General features: G+C 36.2%; 1 protein-coding gene across 3 annotated transcripts in view; it reads right to left on the bottom strand.

Annotated features, from left to right (window-relative positions):
* The window catches only part of LOC131459966 (protein diaphanous homolog 3-like), a 231,728-nt gene that overhangs the window by 206,475 nt on the left and 12,395 nt on the right, over window positions 1-12,858 (bottom strand). For all 3 annotated transcript variants that reach the window (XM_058630164.1, XM_058630166.1, XM_058630165.1), the window contains one exon: window positions 7,538-7,668. In XM_058630164.1, the coding sequence (XP_058486147.1) occupies window positions 7,538-7,668 (131 nt within the window). The remainder of the gene's footprint in view (window positions 1-7,537; window positions 7,669-12,858) is intronic.

Here is a 12,858-nt window from a genome sequence, read left to right as displayed (position 1 = left end):
TATAATGATAAATCAATCAGAAGAAATCACAAGGCCATATTGCCTTGTACGTGCATGTCTCCCTTACTTACAGTACTTGCTTGCTTTTACCATGAACAATAAAATGTTAAACCACTGTAGTCTCAGGTCTTATTTTTCACTTTTTAGCCTTTCATTTTTTATATATTTTTAAACTGCTCAATCACATATGCCTATGGGATGGTTTTAAATTATGTCAAGGGTAGCACTTTTGTTGTTCTTTTTTTAGCCGTTTAATTCGAAATACTTTCTCTCCCCAAGGGGCAATTCAAGGCAAGCAGGAGGAGAAACAAAAGTGCAGTTACAATTCTTCCACACACATAAAAGGTAAGACTAAAAATACTGATAAATCAAAAAATAATAATAATATTACAAACAAAAATAAATATGCTGCATTCCATTTGTAGTTGTCCTTGACCTTGGAAATCAGAACAACCTCACATACCCCAAGTTTAGATTCCAAGATGGCTACCACCATACAAACACAGCTATGTTTATTGTTAATAGCACTTCTGTGATATTTGATTCACAGTAAATCAGTCATACATATAGTACTGTTTATCTTTTTATCAGTTAACATTAGGGCTGCAATTAGTAAATAATTGTGAAGTGGTAATCTGTAATCAAGTGCAAGTTTTCTCCAATTTTTTTTCTCCATTTTTTTCAAAATTCTTTGGTATTTTATGGAGCATTTAATTCAATTAATCAAGAAAATATTTGAAAGATTAATCGATTATGAAAATAAGTAACTTGCATCCCTACGAGACATTTTGCTATGCTGCTTAGGACTTTTTCTAAACCAGGTGACAGGGTGACTCTTACTTTTCTTACACGCCCCCACTACGTGCAGTCCTGCTTAAGACGAGTGCCGTTTGTGTGCGCAAAATAGAGCATTGTCATCGATTGGTATAGCCAATAATGGCTAGCCCAAGATGCGTTTACTTTTCAACTGCAAAACACTCCCAATTCCAATGCAAATTAAATGCAGTTTAAACATGTTTAAAAATACCTACTCAGGCACCAACCTGATTTGTGTGCCTTGTGATAATTTTATCTAACATTCTTTACAAACTTGAGAATCCGCCCATGTTTGTAGTCAATTGTCCAAAATGTGGATGAGACACTGTAGTCACACCTCACCATCAAGCAGCATAGCAACGTTTGACATTGAGCTACGGTTTCAGACAGACATGAAGAATCACCAAAGGAGAGAGAGCATTAAAAAAAAATAAGGGAAAAAAATTATCATCGTATTCCCTGGAAACAAAAACAGTCATAAATCAAAAAGAAAAATGAGGTGCCTTATCTGGCTAACTTCACAGCTGAGGTAGCTTGACTTGTAACAGAGTCTCAGGAGAATGCCTGCAAGGTTCTCTGGCAGTGCAGCACAGTGTCACACTCCACTAAAGCGGTTATGAACCAGAAATAAAAAATTAATTTTAAAAATGTTGTCCTGAGCATAGTAAGTTAACCGACTGCAGGAAGCCTCTCTGGAGACAGGAAGAAGGACGAGGCTGAAATAGCAAAGTGGGACATGTAAAATAAAAGAGGAGGAAGTCATTTCAGTGAGACCTAAATGATGCAACTGTAGCAGACTGTTACTAAGAACAATTACACTATAATATAATATAATATAATATATAAAATATAAGCTTTCTAAGAAACATTAAGGTGATTGCACGGTTGCAACTTGTCATTTTCTTTTCCACCTCAAGTTAAACATCGAAAGTATATAAAAAATACACATAAAATACAAACACAAAGAAAAAAAAAATTACACTCCAAATGTTCCCCCTACATTCATTCAGAAGTGGCGCAGTACTGTGACTAGATTAATGAGTGCCGGGGCCAAACTGTAACACCATCATTAATATCAACGGCCTCAGTGTTTCCCCGACCATTCATTTGGTGCTGCTCTTGTTTTATGTTTTGTTTGGTGTGTGCGTGCGTGTGTGTGTCTGTGGTACGTTTCACTGTCCTTTCTATCACCCCCCTCCCTTAATCACTCCACTGTGCAGCTGCTGGAAGCAACACACACATGAGAAAGAGAAAGAGCAGAGGAGCAGTGTTACGTGGAATAAATGGTTAACAAAACAAAACATGGACAAACATCAACCCTATGGGTACGATTTGGAGTAAAAATAAACAAAAATGTAGACCAGCTGTTTTATTCATCTTCAGAGTTCATTTAGACTCAATGCAAAGCATTAACATGTTTGTTACTAGTGCTGGCCGGTATACCGGTTCATACCGAAAACAGTTATTTCCTTTTTTCATGATAGAATTTTTTTAATACCTCAAGACCTGTATATGAAAAACCGAACATAGCGCAGCAAAACACTGATTGATGGTGGACCATTTTGACCCTTAGATGGACCCTTAGCTTAAGAAGTAAATATGGAAGTATCAGCAGGAATGACCAATTTACTTCACTTTTTAATTATACCAATTAAAAAAGGTTCACAGTGTTTTCAGCTTCTTAAAATGTAATTTTATTTTTGTTTCTTCGCTCCACAAAACAAAGACATGATTATAATTGAATAATTAGGAAAAACCCATCAACTAAAATTAACATTTTATGAAACAAAATACTAATCAATTAATTGAGAAAATAATAAGATTAATCAATTATTAAATGAACAATTAGTTGCAGCCCTACCACAGAGCAGAATGTATGCCACAATTATATGCCCACCTTCCTCAGAGTTTAAAATGGAAAAGATATCAAATCATATTGATAGAATGTTGTAGCAAACAATAAGTAAACATTACGATTGCATTTATTGGTAGCCTGGCCAAAAAGTATTTTCCTAATAGGAAAAAAGAAGTGTATTTATGATAATACTGTTATAATACTGGGTGGCAAAAGCATACAGAGTTTAATAAATACTTTAGGGTGAGGAGGAACACTCAACTATAACCTACTGTTTAGCTAAACTGAATAAAATAAATTCAGGCCCTTAAACCTGAAGGTCACTTTCTATAATATCCAAAACCAATTTCCACTTGTTTGTCAGATCCATTTATCAAATCCATTTAATACAATTACATCCTGTAGCCTTGCTGCTCCTGTGGGCTATAGTATCATGGCCTCCTCACACAAAAAAAGGGAGACGGAGCTAGAATAGCTGAGGTGGGTGAAGTACACAGGGATCAGAAGCAAGCACCATGGGGCAGCACTGCAGGAAGTATAAAATTACCTCCAAGTCTGTCTGCTCTGCCAGAAGGAACCTGATGAGGGAGCATATAAGTCTGTCATCCTGTACAAGCATTTACCTGATATTCAGAGGGAGGAAAAGAGTGAGAGTTTTTCCGACAAAAGTGCAAGGAAAGTGATTGTGATCAGCACCAAAAAAAAGAGAGGCAGACAGAAGGCTGCCATATCCTGTCCAAAAACTCATGACTTGAATGATGCAACTAGATTGCAAAGGGTTAATGCTGCTGAACCACAGCTGCCACTAGTTGTTTAATGATATCTAAACCTAGGGGTGTGCGATATATATCATCTACGATAGTATCTTATTTGTCTGTTGTTTAGTGTGTGAAATCAAAATATTAAGTATGTCGCAATCAGTCTGCAAGAAACCATCAAAACAAGCCTTTTTGAGAGGCCACACACACATGATCAAGCCTAGTAGGACAGACTGCGGCGCAAGCGCATTGAGAACACATGCCGTGTCGACGCTTCACAACAACAAACCAAGCTAACGTAGCTGCATGTATGGCTGAAGTTTAACATGAGTGAACAAACAGCACCAGGAGACAAAACACAATCTCTACCAGCCTCGGAATTGACGTTGTTAGATTTAATAGCTAAACGTGGATCATCCTCACGCATGGAGGGGGTTTGGCTTCGAAAACACTGATGTCAAAGACAGCTCGACACCTAATTTGTTTCACCATCTGTGAATTCACCACTGCACAGAATATGAAGAATATGAAAAGTTTCGGCAGTTAGTGGTCGACCACAACCAGCCAGCTAAGGTGCCGACAAGAAATGTTAATGCCTTGTAGTTCAAATATGTATTGTTTACATTAGGGGAAGTGTCAGTTTAAAATGCTCTCATGACAGTTTTTGTTGGTCGTTGTGCAATATTTTATAAAGTAAGTTTAAGTTATAAATAAATAAATAAATAAATAAGATCAGTTTTTCTTGAACAAGTTGTTTTTTGTCAATATTATCATTAACATCTAATATACTATTAACAAGAGGCAAGCCGGTACAACAGGCCTTCGATGCTTTTACAACATTTTGAGGATTGCAAAATATTGCCAATTATCGTTATCTGCAAAATCCCAAAAAATATCAGAATATTGATTTTCATCAATATCGCACACCCCTAACTAAACCCCTTCTCCGTTTTGAAAGATCCCAAGAAGTGAGCTGAATGCTGAATGAGGGAGAGTGGGGAGCAGTGCAGAGGTTATAATAAATGGTACAAATTATTAGTACCATTTATTATATTTAAGTCGTAGACACAACAATGCTATAATCTGTTGTGTATTTTGAATGCTCATCTAAGACTGAGTAATGAATGAATTACCTATACGTACGTGATTTAATAATAGGTCAGAATTTAAACCACTATCTTCTGAATGGAGTTCATCTTTGAAAGTGGCACCTCAACTGAAAGCTACAGACTGACCTGCAGAAACCAAACAGCCCACAGAAAAGATCAGGGGTGAACTAGAAGGCGAGAGTCCACGACATGATGTAAGACTGGAGTCATCCTCACTCCACCGTGAAGAAATGGACAGAACTCGAAAGGCATTGTGTGCAAGTGCAGATAGGCACTGGATCTCATTATGCACAAACTATGTATCCACTGAGCCCAGAATTCTGACTACCTTTAAAGTGGCTCTGGCAGAGTAAAAGATAATGTAAAATGAAATGACTAATCCCCAACCTCAGAGAGAAACAGCCCGAAGCAACAATTTAAATCTAAGAGAGGGAGACGACCAAAACAGGACTGCCATGGAGCTGCCTGTCAGTGTGCTGTAGACAGCACCAAAGGAACATCACATCCCCCCACTCACAGTCAGATTCACTTTGTATTAATAATAACAATACCTTTACTATGATCGACGATTGTAGCCATTATTTAAATTAGGGATGCACAATATTATCAGCACGATATTGGTATGGGCCAATACTGGCTTTAAAATGTATTACCGTACATATATATACATTTGTGCAGTGGCTAGTATTGTTGCCTCATCTTTCGGTGTGGTTCCTCCCATGACCCTCATCATTAAAAGTCCAGTTTTACACTACAACAATAACGTCATGTAAACTTGTTAGTCTGACTAATCGAGCTAGTCTTAGCTGGACTACGGCCTGGCTGAACAATTCATATCGAAATTTTATCGAAATCGCAATATGGCCTACTACAATTTTCAAAACGCAGGTAGAATAATATGTGTATAGGTCAAGACAATAATTAAGCCAAAATTATATATATATATTTATTTATTTTTTTAAACAAATTTTGGCTTTAACAAATATTGCGCCTCCTGCGTTTTGAAAATTGTAGTAGGCCATATTGCGATTTCGATAAATTTTCTACATGAAAATGAAGATATGAACTAATGCAACTGTCGCTCTCTCAAGTGGGTTTATTGAAAATGAAAAATAGTTCAAGCTGAAATGAGGGAACATCTTTGTTTCTCAAAGATCTGCACACATCTGGTGCTGGAATTTTGACTTACCAACAACCAGTATTTTAATTTGTGTAGGATTTGTGAGATGTCACTCTTTAAAATCATGTCTGTCTATAACTAAGTTAGGTTGTAAAATATCAGCTATTGTTGGTATTCATTTGTTTCAGCTTGAACTATTTTTCATTTTCAATAAACCCACACAGAGAGAGACAGTTGCATTAGTGGTTTTTTGCCACTGAATATTCATTTTCAATATTAAAATATTTTTAATAAAAGAGTAGAGTATCAAATTCATAAATCAAAGTTGCTCAAATCAAAGCAGCAAATTATAAAGCATCAACAAAAAATTTAGTGAACCTGGACCTGCAGATACTGTAGGTGTAGAATCCTGAACGTGTGCTCAAAAAGTGCTCAGCAATAACAAACAGTGAATAGTGATTAAAACCTGCCAAAACATGAGAAACATCGAGATGAATAAAATGAATTATATCAAAAAACATGCTCCTATAATTAAACTGCATTACAGAGAAATGCACACGATATGGTTAAAAACAATAGTGTTTGTTTTTGGGCTATTGGATTTATCAAATTAAACCACATAGGAGTTAGGGACAATGTGCAGAGACCCACTGTGCAATATTTTAAATTACTAGAAAGTAAAATATAGGGTAGAAATTATACGGGCATCCAGAGTTGTGAAAGTCTCATCCATTTTCCTCACAGACAACTAAGGTTGCTGACAGAAAGAGAACCTCTTAAGGCTTTAATGTGCTTTACACTCAGTACAAAATAGCCAGTCAAAACAATGAGAAACAACGCTAGTAAAAAAAAAAAACTGTGTTATTATTAAAACTGAAACACACAGGACTATAAATTAAGTGTACTAAAATTCCCAAAAGACACCGCAGTAAGTAGTAACTCATCAACAACCTTAAAAGCCTGTGCTGCTTATGGTAGCCTGAAGTAAAAAATGGGCTTTATAGAACTCCATATATTTAATAGTTTAAACACATGCACTCTGTTTTGTTTCCGATGATGCATTTTATATGAGCTACAACAACGACACACACCTTTACCTGCAAATTTCAGCCTCCAAGGTTTATGATACGTGAGATGAAGGCTCTGTTTGTTTGTTTTACTTTCTTCATGTCATGTTCAAATCCTTTCAGTTAATTTCAGTTAATGTGTCATTTCTATTTCTTTTGATGGAGAACTAGAGAGAGACCCAAATCAGCACCACTCAGAGCTGAAAGGGGCTCTATCTCCATCTCATCAAGTTTGTATTTAATTGAAATATTTCGTACTATTTCCATACCAAGTGTCATGAAAGACGCCATACAAGTTCACAAAACCAAACCTGGTCCATTAGAGGCGGGCACACCACAATTACGACAGAGAAGCAACTTCTATCAGCTTTTGTATACATCCAACATAGCTGCCACTGAAGAGCAGCTGTCTTTCGATTTGGCTGTTGCTTCCATTTTAATCGACTTGCCCAAAAGAGCTCCCCCAGGCAAAAGTCGTTAGACAGCATTATTAGATAGTCATCGCTCCTAGAAAAGTACAACAAGCACATTTGTCGACACATTTTCCGTTGCTTTGCATATGTCATCCGGATCATTGGTCTGACTCAATATAAGTCTATCTAATTGTTTACAAAAGCATTTTGATCTCTTGAAAGTGGGAGGTGACAACACTCTTTCCAGTCTCATACTCATTCTCAAATGAGATTGAGATGCAGCCTGGCATTAGCCCCAGATCAGGATCAAGGGCCAAAAAACCTGATTGGGACACCACTGTAAGAAGCAATTACAAGGACACAGCTGGTATTTTATGTCATCAAAAGTGTGCACTGTACCTAACGGGGTTGCTGGTGAGGGACACACGCAATGAGTCCAGACAGGCAAACAAGCGTTCATCCATCACCCCAGACTTCAGCTCTCCAAGAAATTCCTGGAAAGATATCTGATGACTGCTTCTCAAGGTACTCTTGAAGAGAGAAGAAAAAACATGACCAAATCAACATGCAGTAAGATCAACAATCAAAACATTGAATACCCTGACAGACAGAGGAAATTATCATAAGCTGGACAAAGTAAGCATCACTTGGCCAAATAAGTAAAACTGAGACTACGGCTGTGAGTGCTGTGTTGATTTGCCATGAAGTTTAACACTGGTTTGAGAAACAAAATTGTTCAACATTTTCTGACATCTTATGGGCCAAACTAATCGCTTTTTATGTTTTTTAAGTTTAAATTTTTCCATTGTATATGCAAGACAAAATGTTCCCCTTTTACAAGTAAAAGTTTCTTTATCTTCTCTTCCTACCTAAAAAGTTTAGTTATGTCATCTAATATGTACATTGTGTATGATTCTGAATTTAGAACGAGTCCAGTCTGTCTGTCTTAATGATTTATTTGTTATATAGAGCAAAGAAACCAGAAAATATTCACTTTTAAGAAACTGCTAAAAAAAAAAAATCAGAGAATGCATTTCAACTATTAAAAAAAACATTCACACCGATTAATCGATTATTATAATTATGTTGTGTAATGGAAATTCATCTATTAATTGTTGCAGCCCTAAACTGGAATGAAGAAAGCAAACATAATCAAAGACTTGTTCAACAACCTGCAATAAATCCTACCCTTGTAATTTTCAGTGTAGTCATTGTCCATGTCATACACATGCTGATCATACTCTCCTATGATTGTTTTGCTAACAAAAGATAGACAAAAATATAAAACTTCACTTTAGCCTCATTCTGCAGACACTCACATTTAGTCATATTCTCATGGATAAGTTAACATCATTTGGCCCTGGCCTCACTCTCACCTCAAAGCTTAAAAGACCCGGGAAGACCTGATACAGACACATAAGGGTATGCCTTTCTAAATCTTGTGCAGGAATTTAACTTTAGCCCAGTTGGACTAAAATCAATAAAGAGCACTGGCTGCCAAACTTTTTTCCAGGGCCATGCTTTAGCCGTTTTCCAATGAAGGACACAGCATCCAAATAACATCCACCAAATAATGATGTTTTTAAACAGTTTATAGATGTATAATGACAGAGTGTGTGTATGCGTGTTTGTGTGTATAAGAGAGTCAGAAGGTAGTTACTTACTTACTGACTGACTTATGATTTGCAAACTATTTTCATAATCGATTTATATGTTAATGATTAAATTTTAACAATTTCTTTGTTATATGGAGCAAATAAATCTGATATAATTAAATATTTACATTTAGGGAGCCAAAAAACTCAAGAAGCTTGTTTTAATTGAACAAAAAAATAATTAATAATAAATAAAAATAGGATATAGGAAATAAGGAAAATAAGGATTATACATGTGATTTTACCATCATGCTACAACAAAATAAACCAAAAAAACAGAATTTCTGAACATAAGATAACATCATCCAACTGCACTTCATTAAAGGATGAAGCATTTTTATGAGTTACATCAAGGTCAGAATATAGACATAAAACCACAACGTTTATTCTGCCTCTGCTTTCTTACATTTAACTATTATTTCCGTCTAGAAGCAGAAGCAAGGGATTTTCTTCTGCCAAAATAGATCTATTAGTGTGTCAGGGAAATTAATGACCAGCCCATGGGTCAAAGGGATATAAGACCAATGGGATTAAGTAAGACCTTCATTCTTTATTCTAGTGTTCATTGTACTCCAAAGGGACTTATTCTGATTAATATTTGACTATAACTTCTCTCAGAGGTGGCAACATGGAAGGACTAAAATTAACAATTTAGTGTTAAACCTTCCTTACAATGTGGAACCACACTAAAATGTCACACACACAAAATATTTTTCTCTTTAAGGGCATTGTTTAGGTTTTTGTTGTGTGGTTGTATTAGGTATTGACATGTTACCAAATGTTTTGCAACTTTCTCTTGCTGTTAAACTGTTCGTAAACCCCTCATTGTCCCACACCATAGAGAAAATCAGCGATTTTTCATCCAGGCACACAGGAGTTGTTTATCCACTGCTGCTTGCCTCAGAAAATAAACAAAATGTTCAAAATCCTTTATTTTTGATTTACCCCAAGTGGTAAAGACTTAATGAATGAGGTAGCAGCAGACCAGATCCTATAACCCTGCAAAGTAAAATCCCTGATATTCTCCATGGACTTTGGTCTGGGACAATTTGCATATGCTAAGACTGCAGATGCACTAGTGAAAGGGAGCAGAGGAGATTGATAAAGTTTTTTTTTTTCCACTCAGTCAAGTATTTGTCAATAGCCCAACCTATAGGCTAATGTCCTCTATTTTTCTCTAAGCCAACCAGTCATTGTACATTTTTTTTAGATTTTTTAGTTTTGTGTTGGTTTTTACCAACGTTAATCCACTGAAAATTAAATGAACCAAAGGTGGATTAGGAGTGACACGGTATGAAACTCGGTGTCAGTATTCGTCTGATATTGGACAAAATCACTTGACTGATTATCGAAACAGAAACATCCAATAAGCTCATATAATATGTCAACAATATGAGATCAATGCTTCAGTAAACACAGGCAACATGCGATTAAAAAGAGATGTCCACCACCACTGTCATATGATAAGGACGTGAATGTGGATTGCATACGTCTGCCACACAGATGGAGCATTTTTAATTTTGAAATAGATAGGTGATAAATGCATCAGCACATTATTTTAAACAGCCAAGTTGAAGGAGGTAAATTATTATATCGGTATCAATATCAGGCACCCATGCCCCATGACTGGGTTGATGTCAAGATGAGTTTATAAATCTATAAAACAATACACAACCCAAACATGGCACTTCCTATTATTACCCAACCCATTACTTTGCTAATTTTACAGCCTGTTCTGTTAGCCTGCTCCATGTTCACATGAATACCGTGCATCACTAATTAATAATGGGTTACCCTTTATCCTGTATTGGTAAGATACCAATTTAATTTGGACTCAGTTATGGCCTGCATGCTCCCTTTAAAATCGGGAACAGAGATCCATTGAAATGGAAACCACGGCGTCTCATAAAGGACAGATCAATTTTACTGTTTAAATTTGCTCCAAAAGAAGCTGCCGACCGCTTCAATTCTTCCATAAAGCTTCAAACCGACAACAAGAAACCCTTAACTTCAGCAGAGAGAATGGTCGGTGAGAAAGTCAAATATTACTTCAAGCTAGTACAAATCTTTGCTCATCACTGTCCTCTCACCACATCTCTAACGACCATGTGGAGAGAGGTCCCATGTCTTTATTCACAGTGATTTCCACTTATTTCTCAAATAACTGTGCCTGGGAAAATGATGGTAATGGAGCAGTTTTTGCCTCCATCTCACTCAGTCTTTTCACCAAGATATCTGTGTTTTTCTCTTCACAACAGGACAGGGAAAATGGAGCAGGGCCACAATGCTTCGATACCTCTTTTTCTAACTGTGCACTCAAGCTCAGAGCATGTACCCAAGCTCTGACTCTCCCACCCCCTCCTCCACTGAGACAGGACAAAAAAGGAGAGGTAAAATACACAAATAATGACAATAACAAGTGACACATGCATAATTCAAAACAGCAACATCTGCTAGGAGGTGAGAAGATTGGTGTGATGCAATATGTTTCTCAATATTAAAGAAGCAATGTGTTATATACCAGTATTTTTAAAAAGACTCATTGAGTAAAATGAAGAATAAAATGCAGTGTACATACACAATGTACATATTAGGGATGAACATTTCTAGCAAAAATTTTATTTTAATAGTTGATGGTATTATACGTTGAATATTCTAATCTGCAGCACATGAGAACCAGTTAAAGCAGTGGTCTCAAACTCGCGGCCCACCAATCAATTTAATTTTTCTTTACATTCATTCATTCATTTTGCATCATAAATACATGATTTATTGTTAATCATTAATCGATCTATATCAAAACAAACACTTTTATTTTGAAAATATATGAAATATCATTACAAATATCATTATTGCTAAATAGTATGTTGGACTTCAAAACCAGAGGTGATCGAGCCTTTTTCGGTGGTTCCTCCCAGTCTATGGAATAGTTTATTATGTACATCTATGTTATCATGCAAGAGGAGCCCAGACTCAGCCAAGGAACATTTCAGTCCCTAATGAAAACACATTTCTCCTTGGCATTCACTTCAGGATGAGTAAGACAACTTTTGTTGTGGCTTCTTCCTTATTTTATTATATTATACATTTCTATATCTATTTTGTAGTTTGCTTTTTGTTTTGCCTGTATCTGCCATGTATTTGTGGTGCCTGTGCAGCACTTAGGTCAACAGAGGTTGTTTTAAATGTGCTATATAAACAAAGCTGATATTGAAGCTTGTGTCACACCAAGAACGAGTCAGGTAAACTGAATTTTCTTATATATTTGCCCCAAAAAAACAAAGTCTGGAAGATACCCAATTGACTGGTGAATTGTGATGTCAAAGGTCTAAAAATTCTTTGAAGGTGTTTCAAAAGCAGAAAAAAAAAATACTAAAACACACGTCCCTACACGGGCGAAGTGAGTGCCGACAAATCAACAGTGGGGGTCTCTGAGAAGTAAAAATTGTTATTTCAAGGCAACTACTGCCACACAATGCCCTGGCAAAGGTCAGCAATTATTTTTTGGAACAAACTGCATGACAGTTGTTTCTCCACAAGGCAGGCTTTCCAGTTCACAAGCTAGAAACAAGGCTTGATTATGTCAACAAGAGACATACATCAGTTGAGGACATAATATTAAAGGTTAATTGGCAAAACAGACTTCTGGGCTGAGGGTTGTGTCAAATGAAAATAGGTTGAGCTTTTTGGTGGAAAGGAAACCTTAGCTGATGCAAAAAAAAGAAATAAAGAAAAATCTGTAATCATGTCACACTTGCATAAACTTGAATGCTCAAGGACCTGATATTGATTTTATGTGGTAAAATATTACTTGAGACCCTAACATGTATTTTTAAATAAATCCCATGATTTCAATGTGTCATTGTGTTGAGTTATTAAAGACTTAAAAAATTTAAATTTGTTTAGATAGGGGCTTCATTCTTTTTCATACAAGTAAACAAATGCAGGGCTGGTGGTCCCCATGGTAACTAGTTATAGAAAGCCTAAGGCTATTTTGGAGAGATGTCTGACTAAAGGAAAATTATTCTACTGTAAATATAACAAAAAATACTCTTTTGCGAGAGT

This window comes from Solea solea, chromosome 5 (assembly GCF_958295425.1).
Source record: "Solea solea chromosome 5, fSolSol10.1, whole genome shotgun sequence".
NCBI lineage: Eukaryota > Metazoa > Chordata > Actinopteri > Pleuronectiformes > Soleidae > Solea > Solea solea.
Note: the sequence above shows the minus strand (reverse complement) of the source record. Positions and strands in the feature narration are given on the sequence as shown.